We start from the raw sequence: 24,553 nt of genomic DNA on the forward strand, positions 1-24,553 counted from the left end.
TACTTAAACACTCATACACAGTCATAGAGTTTGCAGAAATATTAAACAATAATGAAAGACAAACACAACATAAAATCTCCCCCTATTTGTCTTCACAAATAGACAAAAAGAAGAGATAAAAAGATAATTGTTCCAGATTATACAGTGTACCGACCCATCCTCGGGCGTTGACCAAAGTCAAACATACGATGGGACCCACCAAGGGGCTCCAAGGAGGAAAGTTAGTGTTGACCGCCTCGGGCGTCGGCAGGTTTAGGCGTTGTCCACCTTAAAGGCGTGACCCGTTGTCCTAAGAGCGTGTTTTGGCCCAGATGGTGCCACCCCCCGATACCCATGGGTAGGGAAGACCGTGGAGGGGGCGGCACAGTAAAAGGCCACGGTACGGGCATGGAGGCCTCAGGCCTCGGTACCTCAGAACAATAATAAAGAAAAGAGAAAGGTGGCTTCAAGGCCATATTCCCAGTACCAGCAGGGAGTGACCTGACTCGTGAAGTACCCATGCATGAGGTGTAGGGACGTGGCAATCCACGCCACCTTTGGAGAATTGCTGGGATAGACACGACCCGGGAGAGGGCCACGTCCCGGGGGTAATCTACGTGCATGGTGCGAGAGGAAGGCTGGGATACTCCCAGGGCGAGTGACTAGAGGCTGTGGCACATGAGTTGGCACCCAGTAGTCATCCCCTGTGCCGGATGCACTTCAAGGAGGGAAGACTTACGCGTTGGGATTTCCCTAAGTTGGGTTACAGCATCGTAAGGCCTTCCACGTGGAGTTGCGCTTAAGTCATAAGTGACACGTGGCAGTAACACTGAAACCCAAGGTATATAAGCTTTTCTGAAAGCTTAGAGAGGTACGTTTTTGACATTTTTGCACACACTCGAATCATTTGCTGGCTTACACCTTGTACGCACGAGTGATTTGAGCACCAGAGAGAAGTTAGTTAGAAAACGGTTACGCACCTTCAGAACACCTGACTCACAGTGTTCCGATACAGAGGTGCACGATGTTTACTGCCTTACTGACTTGAGCGTTGGAGTGCAAACGGCCGCAAGGGCGCCCTTTGTTCTCTCCGTTTTAGGTACTCACGGCGACGAAGGGTGGTGATCTGGAACAAAGACGAAGGAGTCCTTGATACGCGAGTCTTAGCTGCGCACGAAGCACGATTTGGTCAACTGGCAGGAACATACAGAATTGAAAAATAGAAGCACTTAAACTGATACAAGTTGTTTCATGAATTCAACCGGTTGTTTTTCCTTTAATCATCCTTGCCATACTGGAGTTCAAAAATCTGATTCTGAATAGCTTTTATCTGTTCATCCAAGGTCATAAACCGTGTATCCATGCTGTTAAATCTGTTGTCTATACTCTGGAAGTTGCTTACACACAAATCATGAAGATTCCTTTGATTCTCGGCAAAACCATCAAGCCTATTTACCATGTATCTTTCAAAAGAAGACATGGATGGCATTTCATCTCCTTGATTTCCTGCACTGGTTCCAACACCTAGATTGGTTTCAGGTTGTTCTTCATGGTGAAAATCCATGTCAGCAACTTGATCTTCTTCATCAAAATCAGCAACTGCAGCACTTGATGAAGCACCATGATCACCATCTTTGCTCACCCATTTTCCATTTATTTTGGTGAATCCCATCTTGCTAAGAGAGCCATTGTTCATCTCTTGTGTTGACTTAACCAGCTCAGATGTCTCATCCTCAAGATTCACTTCAAAATAGAGCAAGAATTTAGAGATTAAAACAACATAGGGATAGTGATAATCACTTAACCTCATGACTTTTTGCATGTGTTCTTTGATGATGTGGATCCAGTTGATTTTGAACTTCTTCATGATGTTGTAGATGTATACAATGTCTTCTTCTGTTAGGACAGAATGGTTGCTCCCCCTTGGAGTAAGAATCCAAGTTACAATAAGAGTAAACACCCTTTCTTCTAGCTTTAAACCTCCAACCGAACAAGTTCTTACTTGGGCATTTGGATTCTTCAAACAACTCTTGTAGTATTGTACTTTTGTTAAAATCCTCCACTACTCCAAGACTTCCCTTGTTGATTCTTAGTCCAACATATTTCAGACCAGCAACAACAATCCACACATCATAAGTGATCTCCATGTCAACTCCCTTCACATGAGAAACAAGATTGTTTCCCTCAAACTTGAGATTGGTGTAGAATACCTGGATCAAATCAGGGTATATGTTTCCCTTCATCTCCAAGAACCTTCTTAGAGATTGATCTTTGAGCAGCTTCCTCACATTGTCTAGCTTTTGGCTTTTCAGCCAATCAAAGGAAACAACTTTGGTGTTATTGATCACCTTTGTGCTAGTTTCAAACCTATACCTTTCAATGAGCTCATTGTCTCCAGAAAACCAGCCCTCTAATCTCCCTCTAGACCTCACAGCTCTGGTTTTGACCCTCTTTGATTAGGAGGAGTTGATTCCATGATAGCAGAAAAAGAGGCAAAAAAGACTCACACAAGGAGAGCAAGAGATGGCTCAATTGATTGTTCTTGTGAGAGAGAACAACTGCAACAGAATTTAAAGAAACACATAACCAAACTGCATTCAATGATGTGAGTAGGTTTCAGTCTTTAGAGAGAAAAGACTTGACCAAGACCTGCACAGAAAACGTCAGAAAAAGCAGAAAATCGCATGGTCATCACATGTGATCTTCGACTAGTCATAAATGTAAGAATGTATGGCTTTAAACTAGAGGGGGGGTGAATGGTTTAAAAAGGGTTTTTCGCAAACTTTTAAGCCAAGAATGAAATTACTTCGAGAAACAATTGATAAGGAAATCAGTTTGCCAAAACACAAAGCAAAAAACACAACACCAGAAAAACAATCGGTTGTTTATACCAGTTTGCAAATATCAAAACTGAATTTAAAGAGATTAACGATAGAGAGAATGCACACAGAGGTTTATACTGGTTCACTCTAAACCCAGAGCTACATCTAGTCTTCTCAGAAACCACTGAGGAAATCCACTAAGCAATCAACCCTAGATCACTTACAACACAACCAAAGAAGTGACCTTGATCCCAGAGCTACATCCAGTCTTCTCAGAAACCACTGAGGAAATCCACTAAGCAATCAACCCTAGATCACTTACAACACAACCAAAGAAGTGACCTTGATCCCCTCAAGACACACACTCCCTTTGGTCCAGCACAACAACATTAAGAATGCTGATCTTAATCCCCTCAAGAACACACAACACTTCTCAGCAAACACAGAAAGTTTCTTTCAACAAATACAAAGGATTACTCTTGTTACAAAATAAATTTGAAATCAATACAAGATGAAAATCCTATCTAACACTCTTTGATCAAACTCAATCTCTAAGCAATCTCAACTTTTCAAAAACTCAATCTCTTGAAAAACTCAAATTTGTTTTTTCTGTATATATTCAAAGTTGTTGTTTGTTATTAAATCTTAACAAACTATTTATTGCATTTAAAGATTGGTCAAAGCATTAAAAACTAGAGCGTAAATAGTTAGAAAATCATTTAATGCTCAGTCAAAGCACAAAACAGTTTTCTGTTATGGTACCAAAACAAACAATCAGTTGTTTTGGTTTTGATAGCAATTCAACCATAAAAACAGTTTTCAACTTTTCTAAAAACATCTAAGTATAAAACAATCGGTTGTTTCGACAAAACAACATGTTGTTTTTCACTTAGTTTGAAAAACACTTTTCTTTTAAAAGGATTGGGAATGCCTATGCTTTGGATTCAATCAAGAGTGGATTACATATTAAATCTACCCCATATCCTATCTAAAAGACAGCTCAGCAACAACAAGCACCGCCAGCCTTTCATCATCCTTCAAAGGGTTTGGATTCTTTAAAGCTTGAACACACTTGGTTCAACAATCTCCCCCTATTTGATGAAGACAAATCCCTGATTGCTTGTGTTGGATTTGATTGAATCTGAAGCAGTTCCTGCAACATACAGTTTAACCAAAGCACTTCTGATATAGGGTTAGAACAGAAAACAATATATCAGAGCATAGAAAAACCTACAAGGCTTTCTTTAAACAACCATAAACTGTTTTGCAGAAATTTAAAACTGAAACAACACACATCATAATCTCCCCCTATTTGTCTTCACAAATAGACAAAAAGAAGAGATATAAAATTAATTGTTCTTAATAAAACAGAATTAAAGAGCAGAAGCAGAAAACAGAAGAAACTGATACAAGCCATAAAAACAATCGGTTGTTTTGTGACATCAATCGGTTGTTTTTCCTTCTTCAGTCATCTTTGGCATATTGTAGATCAAAAATCTGATTCTGAACTGCCTCAATCTGTTCATCCAAAGTCATGAAGCGTGCATCCATGTTGTTGAACCTATTATCAATGCTCTGGAAGTTGCTTACACACAGATCATGGAGATTTCTTTGAATCTCCGCAAATCCATCAAGCCTATTGACCATATATCTCTCAAAAGAAGACATGGTTGGCATTCCATCTTCCTGATTTCCAGCACTAGGTCCAACATCTTGATTTGTTTCAGGTTGATCTTCATGTTGAAAATCCATATCAGCAGCATGTTCTTCTTCTTCAAGATCAGCAGTAGCACTTGATGAGGCACCATGGTCACCATCTTTGCTTATCCATTTGCCACCTATTTTAGTGAATCCCATTTTGCTGAGAGATCCATTGTTCATCTCTTGAGTTGACTTGACCAACTCAGATGTTTCATCCTCCAGATTCACTTCAAAATACAACAAAAATTTAGAAATCAAAACAGCATATGGATAGTGATAGTCACTTAACCTCATTGCCTTTTGCATGTGCTCTTTGATGATGTGGATCCAATTTATTCTGATTTTCTTCATTATGCAATAGATATACACAAGGTCCTCCTCTGTAAGAACAGAATGATTGCTCCCCCTTGGAGTTAGAATCCAAGTCACATTAAGGGCCAACAACCTTTCATCAAGTCTCAAGCCACCAACCGAACAAGTCCTAACTTGAGCATTTTGATTCTTCAAACAACTTTTGTAGTATGGGACTTTGTTGAAATTCTCTACAACACCAAGGTTCCCCTTGTTGATTCTGAGGTCAGAATACTTTAGACCCGCCACTGCAGTCCACACATCATAGGTGATCTCCATATCTACACCCTTCACATGAGAGACTAGGTTGTTTCCCTCAAATTTGAGATTTGTGTAGAACACTCTAATCAAATCTGGGTAGATGTTCCCCTTCATCTCCAAGAACTTTCTCAGAGATTGATCTTTGAGCAACCTCCTTACATTATCTAGCTTTTGGCTTTTCAGCCAATCAAAGGAAACAACTTTGGGGTTGTTTATCACTTTGGTGCTAGTCTCAAACCTATACCTTTCAATTAGATCATTATCACCAGAAAACCATCCTTCTAGCCTTCCTCCAGACCTTACTGCTCTGGTTTTAACTCTTTTTGAGGTGGGAGGAGTTGATTCCATGATGGCAGAAAAGGAGCAGAGAAAAGATCACACAAGAATTGCAAGAGATGGTCCAATTGGTTGTTCTTGTGAGAGAGATAAGTTGCAACAGATTTTATAGCAAAAACAGAATCACATTGCATTCAATGACGTGAGTGGGTACCATATTTCCAGAGAGAAAAGACTTGACCAAGCCCTGCACAGAAAACGTCAGAAAAAGCAGAAAATCACATGGTCATCACATGTGATCTTTGACTAGTTATAAAAGCTCTTAAATTTTCAAGATTGTGGAATATATTCCTTTATGACTGTTGTAACTTCTTTCTGAGAGTGATCAGATTTCAACACAAGTTCATTGACCAAGGATTCTTTCTTTAATTTGATTTGCAATGGATAGAAATACAAAACAAATATTAAATTGATTTCTTCACAATGTTGTCAGACACAAAACAATCGGTTGTTTCGAGGAAACAATCGGTTGTTTTTCTGCAGCAGTAAAATTGATTTTGAATTTTTAAACATGAGCATAAAGACTTCAAAGCAGATGAAAAAGAACATTTTAACAGAGATATTTAAGCGTGAATATGAACTTAAACAGTAATTAAAGACAAAGATAAGGAAGGTCTTATCCTTTGTGATGTTCTTTTAATGAGCCATGTGCTTTGTGATCAGAAAGCCTCATTTAACTGTTGAGAGCCTTTGGACAGGTACAAAACATTGATCCAGCTTCAATGTTGGCCTTTTTCTTCCAAGAACTTTGATCAGTTGACTCAGTCCCTCGTACTTCTTTAAATTTCCTGCACAAACATGAGTTCAAGCAACAAGATTTGGCCCCTTCACAAATGTGGGTCCAACTGATTTCTTTTTCTCATTTGAAACCTCACATCCTTTAGGAATCCATTTCATGAAGCCCCTGGGAACAGAAAACTTTCTTATTTTGCAAAATCTAACCGAATGGCCCTTTTTCATGCAGTAAAAGCATGTAACAACCGGTTGTTTCGACTTAACAATCAGTTGCTTTTCTGGCTTTCTTGAAAAACTTTTTGAAAATTATCTTGTTTGTTTTGTGCATTGAAGCCTAAACCAGCCCTTCCAAAAACACAGTTTTGAGATGCCAAGACATTCTCAAAGTTAGATTTTCCTTTCGAAAGCTTAGCCACAGTACTTACAAGATAATGCACTTTCTTCTCAAGATTTTCACAATTTTCGCAAATGAGAGTGTCACACTTGCAAGAAGAATATTTGAAATGTGTTTCAAGGTTTTTAAAATCCTTTTTAGATTTTTCAAGCTCTTCTTCAAGTGACTTCACTCTCTTTTCCAGCCAGCTGTTAAGTTCTTTCAATCGATTGTTTGAAAGAACCAATCGATTAGCTTCATCATGAGTTTCTTGAAAAGCTTCAAGCAATTCACTATAATTTTGTTCATTTAAAGAAGCACAAGAACTTACTTCACTTGAGCTGCAAGATTCATCATCATCTTCAGTAATCAAACAGATGTTTGTTCTTTCTTCTTCACTTGATGAAGAACTTGATGATGATACCTCATTCTCATCCCATGCTATGTAGGCTCTTTTTGTCTTGCCCTTCTTTTCCTTGTAGTTAGGCTTTTTCTCCTTGCTTTTGTTTAGGCAATCTGCCTTTTTCTGCCCTTGCTCACCACAACCAAAACAAGTATAGTTATTGGAATTAAAATAATTGGATTTCTTGTTTCCATACCTATCTTTGTTGTTGTCCTTGTTGCGGTTCCTCTTCAAGAATTTGATAAACTTTCTGGATAACAAGCTAATGTTTTCTTCATCACTATCATCGCTGGATTCTTGTTTGCCTTTGTGCTTGACAACTTTTAAGGCTATACTCCTTACGTGCTTGTCTTTGCTTTCTTGAACATTGAGTCTATTAATCTCTAACTCATGTTCCCTAAGCTTGTCAAACAAAGAAGTCATACTCAAGGATGTTAGATCTTTAGATTCGGATATAGCAGTTACCTTAGGTTACCATGCTCTATCAAGACATTTTAAGATCTTGATGTTTAGCTCTTCCTTTTCAAAGGTCTTCTCAAGGCTCATGAGATGATTGATGATGTGCGTGAATCTTTTCTGCACTTCAGGAATTGTTTCACCTTTGAGCATTTTGAACATCTCATACACTTGGATTAGAGTATGCTTCCTACCTCTCTTCACCTCATTTGTACCTTCATGAGTTACCTCCAAGGTATCCCACATTTCCTTTGCTGATTTGCATTGAGAGACCCTGAAAAACTCATCTGAATTCAAAGCAAAGGTTATTATGTTTTTAGCAATGCAATCAAATTTGGCATTCTTGCTTTCAGAATCAGTCCATTGAGACCAAGGCTTTTCAATGGAAGATCCATCTTTTTCAAATTTTGGGACAAAAGGACCATTTTCAATTGCATCCCAAATACCTTTGTCAAGTGATTCCACAAAGATTTTCATTCTCACTTTCCCAAATTGGTAGTTCAAACCACAAAACAGAGGTGGTCTGTTGAATGAAGCACCTTCCCCAAAAGGTAGTCTATCAGCCATTAAAAACAGTTTTAGGATCACACTTGAGTAAAATTCAAGAACCAAGCTCTTGATGCCAATTATAAGAATGTATGGCTTTAAACTAGAGGGGGTGAATGGTTTAAAGAGGGTTTTCGCAAACCTCTCAGCCAAGAATGAAATTACTTCGAGAAACAATTGATAAGGAAATCAGTTTTCCAAAACACAAAGCAAAAAATACAACACTAGAAAAATAATCGGTTGTTTATACCAGTTTGCAAATATCAAAACTGAATTTAAAGAGATTAAGGATAAAGAGAATGCACACAGAGGTTTATACTGGTTCACTCTAAACCCATAGCTACATCTAGTCTTCTCAGAAACCACTGAGGAAATCCACTAAGCAATCAACCCTAGATCACTTACAACACAACCAAAGAAGTGACCTTGATAACCTCAAGACACACACTCCTTTTGGTCCAGCACAACAACACTAAGAATGCTGATCTTGATCCCCTCAAGAACACACAACACTTCTCAGCAAACACAGAAAGTTTCTTTCAACAGATACAAAGGATTACTCTTGTTACAGAACAAATCTGAAATCAATACAAGATGAAAATCCTATCTCACACTCTTTTATCAAACTCAATCTCTAAGCAATCTCAACTTTTCAAAAACTCAATCTCTTGAAAAACTCAAATTTGTTTTTTCTGTATATATTCAAAGTTGTTGTTTGTTATTAAATCTTAACAAACTATTCATTGCATTTAAAGATTGGTCAAAGCATTAAAAACTGGAGCGTAAACAGTTAGAAAATCATTTAATGCTTAGTCAAAGCACAAAACAGTTTTCTGTTATGGTACCAAAACAAACAATCGGTTGTTTACACGAATCAATTGGTTGTTTTGGTTTTGATAGCAAGTCAACCTTAAAAACAGTTTTCAACCTTTCTAAAAACATCTAAGTATAAAACAATCGGTTGTTTCGACAAAACAACAGGTTGTTTTTCACTTAGTTTGAAAAACACTTTTCTTTTAAAAGGATTGAGAATGCCTATGCTTTGGATTCAATCAATAGTGGATTACATATTAAATCTACCCCAGATCCTATCTAAAAAGACAGCTCAGCAGCAACAAGCACAACCAGCCTTCCATCATCCTTCAAAGGGTTTGGATTCTTCAAAGCTAGAACACACTATGTTCAACAATAAAGGCTCTTATATTTTCAAGATTTTGGAATATATTCCTTTATGACATGTTGTAACTTCCTCCAGAACGTGGTCTGCTTTCAACACTGCTTTATTGACTAAGGATTCTTTCATAATTGAGATCTGCAACAGACAGAATTCAAAAAAGAATTAAATCCATTCTTTCACAGTGCTATCAGAGAGGAAACAATCATTTGTTTTTCTGCAGCAACAAAACAGATTTTGAATTTTAAGAATTTGTAGATAGAATTCAGTGTAGATGAAATTAAGCATTTAACCAGATATATTAAGCATGAATATGAATTTTAAAAGGAATTAAAGATAGAGATAAGGAAGGTCTTATACTTTATGATGTTCCTTCAATGAGTCATATGACTTTGATCAAGAAGCCTCTTTTGACTATTTAGAACCTTGGACTGATACACAACATTGATTCAACTTCAATGTTAATCTTTTTCTTCCAAGAACCTGCTCAGATGACTCAGTTCCTCATATTCTTCTAAATTTCCTGCATGAACATGAATTCAAGCAACAAGGTTTGGTCCCCTTAAAAATGTGGGTCCATTTGGTTTATTTTTATCATATGAAACCTCACAACCTTTGGGAATCCATTTCATAAAGCCTCTGGGAACAGAAAATTTCTTTATTTTGCAGAATCTAACAGAATGGTCTTTCTTCATGCAATAAAAGCATGTAACAACCAGTCGTTTCCACTTAACAATCGGTTGTTTTACTGGTTGTTTTGAAAAATTCTTTGAAAACTTATCTTGCTTGTTTTGTGGATTAAAACCTAATCCAGCTCTTCCAAAAACACAGTTTTGAGATGCTAAGACATTCTCAAAGTTGAATTTTCCTTTTGAAAGCTTATCCACAATACTCACAAGATAATGCACTTTCCTTTCAAGATTTTCACAATTTTCACAAATGAGAGTGTCACACTTGCAAGAAGAGTTTTTGCAATGAGTTTCTAGTTTTTCAAAATCACTTTTTGATTTTTCCAGCTCTTCCTCAAGTGCCTTAACTCTCTTTTCAAGCCAGTTGTTAAGCTCTTTCAATCGGTTGTTTGAAAGAACCAATCTATTAGCTTCATCATGTGTTTCTTGAAAAGCTTCAAGCAATTCACTATAATTTTCAACATTTAGAGAAGCACATGAACTTACATCACTTGAACTGCATGACTCATCATCCCATTCTGCAATCAAGCATATGTTTGCCTTTTCTTCTTCACTTGATGATGAGCTTGATGAGGAGACTTCATTCTCATCCCAAGATATGTAGGCCATTTTTGACTTTCCCTTCTTTTCTTTGTAGCTTGACTTCTTCTCCTTGCTTTCTTTATTTGGGCAATCTGCCTTTATGTGCCCTTGCTCACCACAACCAAAACAAGTATAGTTATTGGAATTAAAATCATTGGATTTTTTGTTTCCATAACTTTCTTTGTTGGTGTCTTTGTTGCGGTTCCTTTTCAAGAATTTGCTAAACTTTCTAGATAGCAAACTAAGGTTCTCTTCATCACTTTCATCACTGGATTCTTGCTTGCTTTTGTGCTTGACAGCTTTTAGGGCAATGCTTCTCACATGTTTATCTTCACTTTCTTGAACATTGAGTCTATTCATCTCCAACTCATGTTCCCTAAGCTTGCCAAACAAAGAAGCCATACTCAATGATGTTAGATCTTTTGATTCAAATATAGCAGTTACCTTAGGTTGCCACGACCTATCAAGACATTTGAGGATCTTGATGTTTAGCTCTTCTTTTTCAAAGGTTTTCTCAAGGCTCATGAGGTGATTGATGATGTGAGTGAACCACTTCTGAACTTCAGCAATAGTCTCACCCTTGAGCATTCTGAACATTTCATACTCTTGTATTAGAGTATGCTTTCTGGCTCTTTTCACCTCATTGGTACCTTCATGAGTTACCTCCAAGGTGTCCCGCATTTCCTTTGCTGATTTGCATTGAGAGTCCGTGAAAAATTCACCTGAATTCAAGGTAGAAGTTATTATGTTTTTAGCAATGCAATCAAATTTGGCCTTCTTTCTTTCAGAATCAGTCCATTGAGACCAAGGTTTTTCAATGGAAGATCCATCTTTTTCAAATTTTGGAACAAAGGGGCCATTTTCAATTGCATCCCAAATACCTTTGTCAAGTGATTCCACAAAGATTTTCATTCTGACTTTCCAAAATTTGTAGTTCAAACCACAAAACAGAGGTGGTCTGTTAATTGAAGCACTTTCCCCAAAACGTAGTCTATCAGCCATATAAAAACAGTTTTAGGATCACACTTGAATAAATTTCAAGAACCAAGCTCTTGATGTCAATTGAAAGAAAGTATGGCTTTAAACTAGAGAGGGTGAATGGTTTAAAGAGGGTTTTCGCAAACTTTTAAGTCTAGAAAGAAATTACTTCGAGAAAACTTGATTCAGAATTCAGTTTGCCAAAAAAACAAAGCAATTTAGCACAGCATCAGAAAAACAATCGGTTGTTTCGCAGAAACAATCGGTTGTTTATACCAGTTCACAATATAAACTGAAATTAAAGAGTTCAAGGGATAGAGAGATTGTACACACAGAGTTATACTGTTCACTCTTAAACCAAGAGCTACATTCAGTTTTCTCAGAAACCACTGGGGAATCCACTAAGCAATCAACCCTAGATTACTTACAACACCACCAAAGAAGTGACCTTGATCCCCTCAAGACACACACTTCCTTTAGCTCAGCACAAACACCATTAAGAATGTTGATCTTGACAACCTCAAGAACACACAACACTTCTCAGCTTCACACACAGAGTTTCTTCAAAGTACAAAAGGATTACACTTGTTATAGAAAGATCTGAAATCAATACAAGATGAAAATCCTATTCCACTCTCTCTTGATCCAAGCAATCTCAAAGCAAACTTCAACTCTTCAAAAGCCAAATCAGTGAAAAACTCAAATATGTTTTTCTTTTGTTAAATCTCAGTTCTTGTTTGTTACATAAACATAACAAACTATTTATTGCTTTCAAAGACTGGTCAAAGCATTTAAAACTGGAGCGTAATCAGTTATAAAATCATTTAATGCTTAGTCAAAGCACAAAACAGTTTTATGTTATGGTCCCAAAACAAACAATCGGTTGAATACTCAAATCAATCGGTCGTTTTGGTTTGACAGCAAGTCAACCATCAAAAACAGTTTTCAACCTTTCTAAAAACACCTAAGTATAAAATAATCGGTTGTTTCGACAAAACAATCGGTTGTTTCGACAAAACAATCGGTTGTTTCGACAAAACAATCGGTTGTTTCGACAAAACAATCGGTTATTTCGACAAAACAATCGGTTGTTTCGAAAAAACAACAGGTTGTTTTTCACTTAGTTTGAAAAACACTTTCAATAAAAAGGTTTAAGAATGCTTAAGCTTTGGATTCAATCAAGAGTGGATTTACACAGAAAATCTACCCCAGATCCTATTCTAAAACACCTCTGCAACATCAAGCACAACCAGCCTTCCATCAAACTTCAAAGGGTTTGGATTCTTCAAAGCTTGAACACACTTGATTCAAGAGCTTCCTCCACCACTCCCCTCATCGCTTCTCTCTTATTTTGTTCTCTTCGTTGTGAGAGCATCCACACTGAACGAGATTCTTACGTTCACACTTCTCTACTATTTCGTTGCCACTCTTGTTGTCACTTTTGTCGTTGCTCTATTGTCGCCTCTGTCGCTGCCACATTGCCTCCATTGCTGCCACAACTCTGTTCACGTTAACGCTCTAGGTTAGTTTTATTATTTTTAATTATTATTTGGTTTACAATTATTTATATAGATAATTAGTTTTATTACATTATATTTGGAATATAATGTATTATGTTTTAAATTGGGTAATTGTTATATGTTGAACGTCTTGGTATTGGGTTAGGGAGTGATCGACTCTCGACAATGTTGAATGCTTTGGTATTGAGTTTAGGGTTTAGGTATGTGACTCTGGAGCACATATAACACCGGTTGGGAGCCACAATTGGTGTTATATGTGCCTTCTAGAGCACATATTTTTGAATATTTTATTCAGATGTTGGTACATATTACACCGATTTTTACAACTGGTGTTATATGTAATTGACATTTTACATCGTTGAGACTTACATCGATGATGGTGTTAAATGTCTCCCAGAATCGGTGTTATATCTGTTTTCTGCACTAGTGTTAGTCAGGCCAACATTGTTGAGTTGGGCCCACGTTAGGCTGAGTTAAGTTAGATCCATCTTGGGTTGAGTCGAGTCAAGCTAATCATGGGTCATGTAGAGTCAAACCCACATTGATTGAGTTGATTCAAACCTACATTAACTGTGTCGAGTCAGACTCACATCAAGTCGAGTTGAGTCGGACCCAGTGTGGGTCAAGACAAGTCAGATCCACATCATACCAAGTCAAGTCAGACCCATGTCGAACTGAGTTAAGTCAGACCCACATCCGGTCGAGTAGAATCAGACCACATTGAGCCAATTAGAGTTGAACCACGTCAGACTGAGTTGAGTCAAGCCGAGTTGGACCGAGTTGAGTCGGGCCACTTCGAGTTGATCAAGTTGGGCCAAGTTTATATTAGGGCATGTTATGTCAGACTAAGATAGGTTCTACCAAAGTCAAACGTCGAATAATGTCAAGTCAAACCCAAGTTGGCATAGTTAGGAAAATTAGGTGTAACTCTAACCTTCCAATTAAGTTACAAACAAAAAAACTAATTAAGAACCAATTTATAATTAATCACTCCACCATTTTTCACTTTAGGTCACGCTGACATGTTAACGGCTAAAAAAGTGTTGCCTAAAGTGGGTATAAGCAATGCTTTTTTATTGTTGCCCACGTAGTAAGATTTATTTCTCTCTTACTTAAAATAGTTGGAAAAAATGTTGCCTATTCATTTTAAGCAACAGTTATAAATCGTAAACTAACATTAAAATATTACGAATACTTTAGGCAACATTTTTTTTAAATGTAGGTGCTTTAAATAATATTTTAGACCATATTTTTAAATTATAGTTGCTTTAAATAATATTTAGACTACATTTATTAGGTGTTAGTTTTAATACTTCATATAACATTCACTTCACTACTTTTGACACTTTAACATTCACTTCACTACTTATAACATTCCAAAAAACTCTATGTTTCCCAAATTTTCCAAATGCCACGGTTCTTCATTTGAAACCACAAAAACCAAATAGATTCAACCTTTGAAATCTGAAAAATCAAGAACAAGCTCACACCTACTCGTTCTCGCAGCTCTTCTTTTGTTCCTTCTTCCAATTTATGCGCTACTTGTGCTTGGTAGTTGCGGTTTGTTCTTTCCTTTTTCCTTTGATTTTGTTCTTCTACGGTTCTTCTAAAAAACAAGGTTAGGGTTCTCTTGTAACTTCTATTCCATCTTCTTGCACTCTGCTCCTTAATGAGTTGTGGTCCGTGATTCCACATTACTATATCATCTTGGATTTCTAGCATCTTTCAAATGAACGTTATTGTTGTCATGTTTCAGGTAGTGGGAGTTCTGGAGCTAGATGACCTCGGTGACAATGGCTTGAGGTAAGTTCAGGGCAGAAAGTTAAGAGTTGTTTGCATTTTTTTTATAATATTGTAGCATTGTGTAATTCTCTAAATAGTATGAGACATCAGGTGTTTCACTTTAAAAATAGAGAACTGATCTATTTATGAGTATGTGACTCGGGGAGATAAAAATATTCTTCTATTCTAAAGATTTTATCAGTTTTAGTGATGATTATGTGTTCTATAACTGTCTATAAGTAGAGAAAAAACACCTAAAGTCTATTTCACACCATCTAAGTTGATTTGAAAGGTAAAATATTGTTTCAGATAAGTGTTATCAGTTAACCGATAAAATCAAACAACCTTTAACATTAAGAAAGAGTTGGTTTTAGGAGAGTAGTTATGTCAGATAAACTTCTGGTTAATGAATTATCCTCATTAGTTTAATATTTACAAGTAAATATTGAGACTTTATTTTATATATATATATATATATATATCACTTTAATATATTTTTATCATATGTTTATTTGTTTTCTTATAATAAATAATAAATCTTTAATTTCTAAAAAAATTAATCATTATATTTATTTATAGTAATTCATTATTTTTATAAAATACTTAAAATTAAAAATCATAAATTATTTTTTTTTAAATTTATTTAATTAAACTCACAAGTTCACAATTATGTAACACAAGTTATAGATATTAATCCACAAATTGTATTTTAGTAAACTAATACATGATAGATTGACCTCCGTTAACACCTCCTCTAATCTCACGTCACGCTGTCAAATTAAGTTGCCAATTACACCCTTGTTTTAATGTAGCCATTTTTCTTTTCTAAAATTTCAGAATTTTCTTTCTTATATAATAAAAAGTAAAAAACAGTGAAACAAAACCAAAACCAAAATATATTTTTTTTCTTAAGTTGTTTAAGAAACATGTCCCACACACACATTTGGAAATATGTTGATATAACATTATTCCAAATATTTAATCTAATTTTTTAGTTAATCACTTCAAATTATTTTACTATATAATAATTATGTAAATAAATAAAGAAGAAGTAGAAAATCATTCAAATATTACATATATTATACTTCTATATGCTACATTATATGATTTTGTCATAGGAAAACCTTGTTTTCATCAACATGGCGAAAAGAAAAACTACCGTGTTTTAAAAGAATAAGCTCATCCGAATAGATATTATGTTAGAAAAAAATTCATTTAAAAAATAAGAAGAAAAAATAGAATCAAATTTTCTATATATTAAAATTAATTTATTAATTTGTAAATAAGTAAATTTGTATAAGTTTTGTGCTAAAATTTATTTAAATTTTTATATGAATTAATTTATGTTTATGAAACAATTTGTTTATTTATTTTATTGTCCAGAACATGTTCCTAACTGCTAGTGCTATATCTTCTTTTATTTATTTGTCTATACTATTGACGTTTTGACACCCTTTAAAAAACACCGTGTATAAATGGACTTGGGCTAATAAGATAGTCCTGTAGCCCAAACAAAAGCAGCTTTGCTTCCTGCACCCAATTAATTCTAATATGCATCCTATCAATTTTCAAATTTTCATAATTGTAACATTTGAGTGTATTATGCAATTGGAAACCTAGGATTAAGAATTGCGTTCTTAAAATAGAATTTCAGAATAAGATTATTTTTTATTCTGGAAATAAAATTTTGAAATAGAATTGGAAAACTAAAATCTCATTTTGAAAAAGACAATTCCAGAATACAAATAATACATTAAGGAAAATGAATTCTAAAAAATAAAATCTAGAACCATATTTTGGAAAGAGTATTCGGAAAGTTCTGGAAAATCTAATCCAAAATACAAAACAGAAATATCTCAAAGATAAATTCCAAAAAATAAAATTCAAAAAAGAATTTAAAAAAGACTTTTCAAAAAGTTTTTATGAAAAAGTCTAATTTAGGAAGATTTTCGGAGAAGTCAAATCCAAAAAAATGTTCTGAAAATTTAAATCCAGAATATATTTTAACCTAAAACTCTTCTTATTTAAAAACTAAAAGAATGCATTCTCACTTCACATAGATGATAGGATGCATGTTAAAACAAAAACATAGATTTCGGAGAATAAGACAATAAGACTAATCATCTTCCAATTTGGATTTTGTTTGAAGGGATGGAACTGTTATTTTCTTTTCTTCTCATGCATAGTTCACTTCCTTATTTTTTTTTAAAAAAAATCTTTTGAAAAACATACTTATACTGTGAATAATATTAAAAGGAAATGTGTTTCCATTTTATATAAAATAATGAGGCATACTATTTTTTAATTGAAACTGATTAATGACGATATAAGTTACAGTTGTATTATAGTAATTCTGTTCATATAGGTTTTATGATTTCTGATTTTAACTAAAGAAAAGATTGCCACAATAAATCACACTCACGCATGTAAAAAATCACATAGCATTTCTAAGAAATTCCAGGAAACAATTTTCTTGATGCTCCACCTGGATTCAAGGTAAATACAGATGAACAAATCTACCACCTTAGAAATTGCACATCCTTTACAATCAATAGCAATGAGAGTTAGAAACATACAACAGAAATCAATTGGTTTCTAAGATAAGAGAGGAGAAAAATTACCTATGTTATACAGATATATATATATATATATATATATATATATATATATATATATATATATGGTGGGGAAATTTTGACATGGACATACCAAACTACCTAAAAAAGTAATCCCAGCTCACAAAATATGCCTCACACTGGCTGTCCAACTAAAAGATTTCCTACTGGTGGGTTGTGGGGTAAAGTTGAGTCCAAACATCTCCTTAAAAGCTTGTTCTGGCTCCACTAATCCAACCAACTTTGCAACAATAGATGCACTGTCTCTAACGTGGTCCATGTCTTTTGTGTCACTCCACAATAGATGGGCCAACTGCAAACTCCTATTCTTTGAACTCAAACAAAGCCCCCATTTCAAGTACAGGCTCTCTCTGTCACATTTAGGCAGTCGCTTATGCATTTGCTTGCTCAACATTTGCCTCTCTTTTCTAAGATATCTCATGCTGTTTTCAAGTGAAAGACATGGTAAGTTCTATTATAATAAAAAACTGTAAATTTTCAATTTAAGAACATATCAAAGGAATTGAATAAAAGCTCAACAGTTTGATTGTGTTACCTTGACTCAGGTTTGAGGATTCTTCCATCTTCCACTGTCTGATTGCCTTGGGAAAAGGCTTGCTTAAGGTATGATAGTCTTCTCAGCTCTACCTCCATATAAAAAGAATCTGTTTGCTCCCCTTTGAATAGAAGGAAAAAGTATGTCCTGTGAACCAATGAAACATTACAAGCATCCCAGAATTCAATGATCTCTCTTTGGAGCCTCTTGAATTTTGAAGGCCAATCTGAATGACTTTCTCTATCAGCTTGCATTGGGTCCAAGCCAACATCTTTGACATTCTGTGCGGACATCATGGGATCAAATCCTGTCTCCGGAACCTGTCATGCAAAACAATCACTGATTGATTGAATTCTCAATATAACCAGGCTTCTGGCATGTGCATGTGCTACTTACATCTATACCATGGATGGGATAAGAAGAGTTATGAAGAGAATCCATAGATTAATGGACACAATAATTATCAATTGGACCTGTTGACTGATATTTGGCCATCAAGACTGGGGAAGGCAAATAAGACCAATAAGACATATATAGAAGCTTACCTCTAAGTTCAACCTCTCCGGATTTTCTGTTTTCTTTCCTTTTGGAGGCAAGGGAGCATTACACTTTTTTCCCATGTTAGTGGACGATTTCACATTCTGAACAATATCAGCTGCAGAATTTTGCACCAAATTCCCATGGCCATTACATGAAAGCCCCTCTGTTCTGCCATTATAACTTAATGCATGAATGTTCTTTGGAAAGCCGTTGGGTCTTCCAGGGAAGTGTTTTTCATTGCCAATTGGAGGTGTGTTCTTAATATCGTCTTCATCTTCAAACCAATCCGATGAAAATTTCCTCATGAGACTTGCTTTACAACTTCTACTTCGGTTCAGCTTCATGGCTCTAGAAGTACCACTTCTACTGTTTCCTGTCAGACACACAGAAATCTCTTTTGGAGAGGGAAGAACAAAATCTTGGTGCAAATGGTTCAATCTCTTGTCTTCCTTTAACCCTGATGAACTCAAAGCTACTTTTTCCTTGTCTCTATTATCAGCTACAATTAATCCTGAGATTGCTGTGCTTGCTCTAGGAGACGATGCATTGGAATTAGTGTATGTATTTGATCCTGAATCTTCCGGGTTTGAGTGCTTATGCGTGTTTGTAATTAGGTCTTCTAACTCAATGCACCTAACTTCCTTACAATTGTCCTCTTCATGCTGATCTTGAGCGTTTTTCTGATCCATATCACTGGGTACAGAATCAGTCCTTCTGACTGGCGGCTCCGGGGAAGAACTTCTGACCAGAAGATTCTTTTCAAGGTCAGGCAGCTGGAATAAGTTGTCATCAGAACTAAAACTATGTCCATCTGAATATTGAGATGCATCAAAAGACCTAACACTCTCTTCGCCGTCAAGACATAATACATTTGGCTCCTCTCTTTGATTTTCAATGTTCCATGCATTTCTCACTCGTAAATTTTGGTATTGGGTATCCAAATTTCCCTGGAGATTTGACAGGAAAATTGGTTAGATTTAAAAAGGCATATGAGTCTCTACTTTTAATGCTTTAGGGAGGGCAAATATGCTCACCACTTGGAGCATATCTATTGCTGACACATCTTCTCCGTGCACTCTCATGATGTCACTTATTCGAGAATGTGCAAGGTCCCGTTGCAGGGTCAGCTCTTTAACCTCTTTCTTTAACTGCATGGACAGTAACAGTGTTCATATTAACACTATTCTATTACAAATTACAACCTCAATGTTAGATTAAATAAAAAAGGAACGAAACTTTGTTGGAAAGTAGATGTTTCAGGGAAGGGTATTGACATGTTTTTTTTTTTATTTCTATAAAGCACCAAATGGTTTATCATTGTTACAGGAAAGAGGTAAGAATAATAAAGGTTTTAATGTTACAAATTTTCAGCATAAGAAAAAACATTTCAGGAAACAATATAGGTGGAAAGCCTCGTGTAATATAAAAGGACAGTATAGTAAGTACTGGAGTATATAACCAAGGAGAAGCAACAATGCAGAAGGTCATTATTAGATGTGGACAGAATAACATTGCAGAATCAGAAAAAAAAAACAATTGAATAACAATCAAGTGACAATATATATTATACTACAAATAATAGATGTCAGAAACCAATCCCTAAATTTAAGGAGAATGAATCATGGCATCACATTAAATGAGAGGATTACAGTCAACTATTCCATTTTTATTTCATTCCTGCAGTTTTTGGGATTTCTAGTTAATTCTGAGAATATCCTATTCATTAATACCTTTGTTCCTTCTTTCTGTATTATCTATCCATGCTCATATGAAATAATACACGGGTGAAATCATCTCTTCACACTCTGCTTACAGTACAAGGATATGTAACTTCATGGCTGATTATTTTATTATTTTCTATGGCAGGAATTTTAGCATTTTTTCCCAGATCTGAAGTTATACATACTTACAATCAAACCTATAGTAAACCTTAAAAGATCATGATATAATTAGTACAAAATCTTTATTATTACCATCTCAATTTGACGGTCTCTTTCTCTCAACACTGAGGCAGTATCAGATGTAACGTGGGGTGGCCCTGAGTTTCTCAATTCCTCTTCCAGCCTAGCCAACTCTTTCTGTAATTGCCTGACTAGTGCTTTATCAGACACCACTACGTTGACTTGTGCATTAGTTGTCACTTCTTTTGCACAGCTTGCAAATAAGAGGGTGTTTCTGGTTTGTTCAACATGGCTCCGTGCAGGGCTCATGGTGCAGATGATAGCAGTTCTGGCATTGCCTCCTAAAGAGGACTGCAATATGCGCGTTAGCTTTGAATCTCTGAAAGGAAAATGTCCATTTCTCCCCTTGCTGCAACCAAATTTTTTTATTTTTAGATGAAAAGAAAGAAATATTCAAACTCCCCTTCCCTAGATAAAACTATATAAATTATTCCCAATATGCTAAATATTGATTATATTAAATTATGGAGCAAGTTTCCAAAACAGAAAAACCACTTTTCTGCTTATAACGTCCCATAAAAGAAAAATACATAGTAAAGCGGTGTGATTGCCAAAGTAAATCCATCATCCTAAGGAAAATGTAAACGCATGATATAGTGTGTGGGAGTTTGAGGCTTTTTCTAGTAGATCAATAGTTCTTTCAAAAACTTGTTCCTTGGCAAAGCTGAATTACATGTGAAGTAAAGGTTCTGCTTTTGGGTCCTTGGCAAGAGTATTAAATTTTTTTGAGTGTGCATGTTCTCCTGTTCTGCAATTAGGGACGTCAAAAGTATAGAAAGACCATCTTCATAAGCTAACCTGAGTTTGCGGATAACAGTTCCTAGAGTTAATAAGCTACGATTTATGTGGCAACCCTCTTTCAATCTTGTACCAGCTGAATTGGTTTGAGATGCTCGCTCACTTCCAGCTAGATCAACAAAATTCTGCACCCAGAAAAAGAAAAGAGAAATTATTTGAACTCCTATAGATGTTCTTTAAGACAATAAGCTTATGCTTGAAATATTTTCCTACAAACTGAGGAAATCAATCATACCACTGAAGCGGAAAGAGAGCTAGACTTGTCATTTCCGAGGAATTCACATGCAGAACTTTCAATTGTCTGAGGAAGGCATTGTATAGGAAATGTAAGAGAAGAAGATCATAAAAGTTCACAAAGTTAATAGCCCTTTAACAAAAATAATAACATAAAATACCAGTCTTAGAATTTGATGAGATCTGGAGCTTGCTTCATTCAGTGCGGTCTCCCCTATCTGCCTTTGAGCTGCAAAAATGTAATCAATTGAAGGATAAGTAAGCTCTAGCTGGACAAAATTCTTTAAAGAGGAAAAAAAAAGAGAAGAAATATATTTAGTCTAGGTTACTCTGTTGAAGCATGAATCATTCAAACCCTCCTTACCTTCACTGAAAGAAATAAGTTCTATAAAATGTTCCCAATCTCTTAAGGTTTCCTCAGTCAGTTTCTCAACAACTGTCCCTCTCTGTTAAATTGAAAAACTGTAAGTAAAATGCACAAAAAATACTAGTTATGCAGGAAATGAAGATGTTTACCTCTGGATCATCAAGAAGTCTGAGAGGAGTACAGTCTGGACTAAGGAGGTCCCTGACAGATTCATTATAAATCTCAATTGCCGAAAACTTCAAAATGAATTCTCTTTCAGCGTGCTACGAAAAGGTAAAACAAAATCAGAAAATTGTTTTTGAGAAAGACAAGGCAATGTTGACATGTTCATATATGACCTACATTCTCTATGTACTTAAAAATGTCTGCTACTGTGTATTCAGTTACGCCAGTCATGGTGTATGTCTTTCCGCTGCTTGTTTGTCCATATGCAAAAATGCTTGCTGATCAATTAGACACCACGGAGAGAGATCAAAAGAAGATGTTAACACGGAAATTCCGTGGATTCTGATGATGCTGGTGAAGGGGGAAAAGCAGACAAAGGGAAGAAACTCACAGTTGATGCCACCGACAACTGAAAGAGCAACTTCCTTAGCTGCTTTTTCATACACCTGCCTTGTAGAACAATCTGACCGAAACACATTGTCTATAGCCAAAAGAAAAGCATGGGAGATCAGAAGAGGAAAGCAGTTAAAGCCAATTATGATCTTGGAGCATTAACAAAACCAATTGACTAACTTCATATGTAGATATGACCAGATTTGTAACATACAGCAGAAAGAATGAGGACAAAATACACACACAATCCTGGGCTGCATTATGGAAAGTATGTTAAACCAAATCAAATATGATGGAAGTGTGTTCTTACCAAAGGAATATGCTGTTGGGTAGAGTGACCTGTCAGAAGCTGAAAGGTTGCTCCTGTATATGATGGTAGTATCATTGATGCATTCCCAGTCCGAAAGATCATTTCTTGCAAGCTCCTTTTCATTGAGGGGACGAAGACGAACAGAAACAAGAATCCTCTCATCATGGCCAGTAGGCTCGTGGATTGCCTCTTCCCCTCCAACTGAACCCATTTCTCTCACTCACTCACTCACTCTGTCCTCAAAACTAGCCTAAACTCCAATTCCAAGGTTGAGAATGATAGCACATGTCAATTGAATTCTGAGCATTCCAAAGACCCCTTTTCTGTTCAGTTAATTATCGCTGCTTGTGTTGCATTGTTGAGTTGAGATAGCATGGAACAGAAAGGACCACTCAAGGTTTCAGCCACCGTTCCTCCAATCATTGTCTGCCGCAGGAAAGTAATCACAGATTACGGTGCCATTCAACAGAAACAAGAAAGATAAATATTGTTTACAACTTTTATATTATAGTCAGAGATGGCAGTGGGAGGAAATAAATATTAAATTGTAATTGACTAATATCACAAGGTCCTATTATTATGAGAACAAATTATACGGTGGTTTCTGTATTCTTGTGGAAAGCTTGGAGTTTTGTGAAATGGTCCCCATCCCAAGAAACAGACTGTCAAATTCTTCATCACATGGAACATAGGAAAAAGTCTAGAAATAAGAACTTTGCAAAAGGAAATTTACCAAAGGTGACAATGACATGCATAGTCGATTTCTCAAGGAAAATTCTTCATCCAACTTTTTGTGCAGTAAATTCCGAGAGAGATGGCTTGAAAATGGAAGGGGGAAAATGAAAGGTTGTAAATGTCTCACTAAATATCCTCTCTATTTTTCTTTTTTGGCTGTTTTACATTTCTTCTAAATTTAGTCTATGCATAATCCAAACTGAACCCAGGATAAAATGCCATAAATAGGACACGAATAAAAAAAAAAGAATCTGCAAAATATCATCTTGAAACCAGCAAAATTTTATGTCACCGAACACATAAACTGCGAGTGAATCTCACATTTTCAGCTCAACCGACACTTCAGAGCTGATTCTAGTCTTCACCATCACAAACACGGCCTTAAACAGCTGTAACAAGGAATAACTCAATGAATTTTGGTCCTCCATTCGGGCAGAATACAATGTGGAAGTTGAATCTTCAAAGTCAACCCAAAAGAAAAAGAAAATAAGATGACTTAAAAAGAATGTGAATGTTCCTTCACCTCATGCAAATGTGTTCTCAAGTGGAAAAGAGGAACATATTGTGTTTGTGGTGCAACTGCAGGGAACAACAAATGAGAGCTTAAAAGTTAAAAAGTAAAGAGAGAAAGCAGAAACAGCATTATCTCTCTCTTTTCATTTCTCTTTCTAAAGGGAGTGTGCATCTGTGGATACTTCAGTGCTGCTGTGACTAGGCTTCTGAAATCGAGAGCAGAGGTTATGGTGTCTCTCTCAGAATTTATTGGATGAATTGCATTATATAACACATTAACTCCACGTACAACACTACTTTGAAGTTAGAAATGATAAGGAAAATAATAGTTTCACAATTATCTGAGTTGTATATAATTTTTTATATAATATATTTAAAAATAAATATATATAATAAAAGATAAATTTATAATTAAATGATATAAAAAATATTAAAATAATAGTATTCATGATTCTATAAAAAAATTATGATTGTGAATATATTATTATTTTTATGTTAGTTATTAGATCTGTAAAATTACCAATCTACCCAGAACCCAGCTTCGACAAAGTCTACTAAGCAGCAGTGAAAATATTGCTGAAAGGAAAAGTAGCATTTGAATCATGCGATGTCATAGCATAGCCCATAATAAGTTGGGTAAAGTACGTGGTGGCTTCTCCCCACTTTTCCACATCTTGC

General features: G+C 35.7%; 1 protein-coding gene across 2 annotated transcripts; it reads right to left on the reverse strand.

Moving 5' to 3' along the window:
- Positions 1-17,113: 17,113 nt before the first annotated feature.
- Positions 17,114-24,114, reverse strand: LOC137810989 (kinesin-like protein KIN-7C). 2 transcript variants are annotated; one of them, XM_068612518.2, is made up of 15 exons: positions 23,886-24,114; positions 23,684-23,751; positions 22,628-23,053; positions 22,316-22,405; positions 22,102-22,202; positions 21,909-22,022; positions 21,757-21,838; positions 21,554-21,621; positions 21,394-21,459; positions 21,159-21,283; positions 20,373-20,709; positions 19,434-19,547; positions 18,405-19,346; positions 17,860-18,179; positions 17,114-17,746 (listed from the first exon to the last, which is right to left on the reverse strand). In XM_068612518.2, the coding sequence occupies exons 3-15, from the start codon at positions 22,836-22,838 to the stop codon at positions 17,425-17,427; spliced, it is 2,892 nt and encodes a 963-aa protein (XP_068468619.1). In that variant the 5' UTR covers positions 22,839-23,053; positions 23,684-23,751; positions 23,886-24,114; the 3' UTR covers positions 17,114-17,424. The 2 variants fall into 2 exon arrangements, with proteins under 2 accessions (XP_068468619.1, XP_068468618.1); XM_068612517.2 differs by lacking the exons at positions 23,684-23,751; positions 23,886-24,114 and having other exon boundaries at positions 22,628-23,190.
- Positions 24,115-24,553: the final 439 nt, after the last annotated feature.

The sequence above is a fragment of the Phaseolus vulgaris genome, chromosome 2, assembly GCF_051622355.1.
Source record: "Phaseolus vulgaris cultivar YP4 chromosome 2, ASM5162235v1, whole genome shotgun sequence".
Lineage (NCBI taxonomy): Eukaryota > Viridiplantae > Streptophyta > Magnoliopsida > Fabales > Fabaceae > Phaseolus > Phaseolus vulgaris.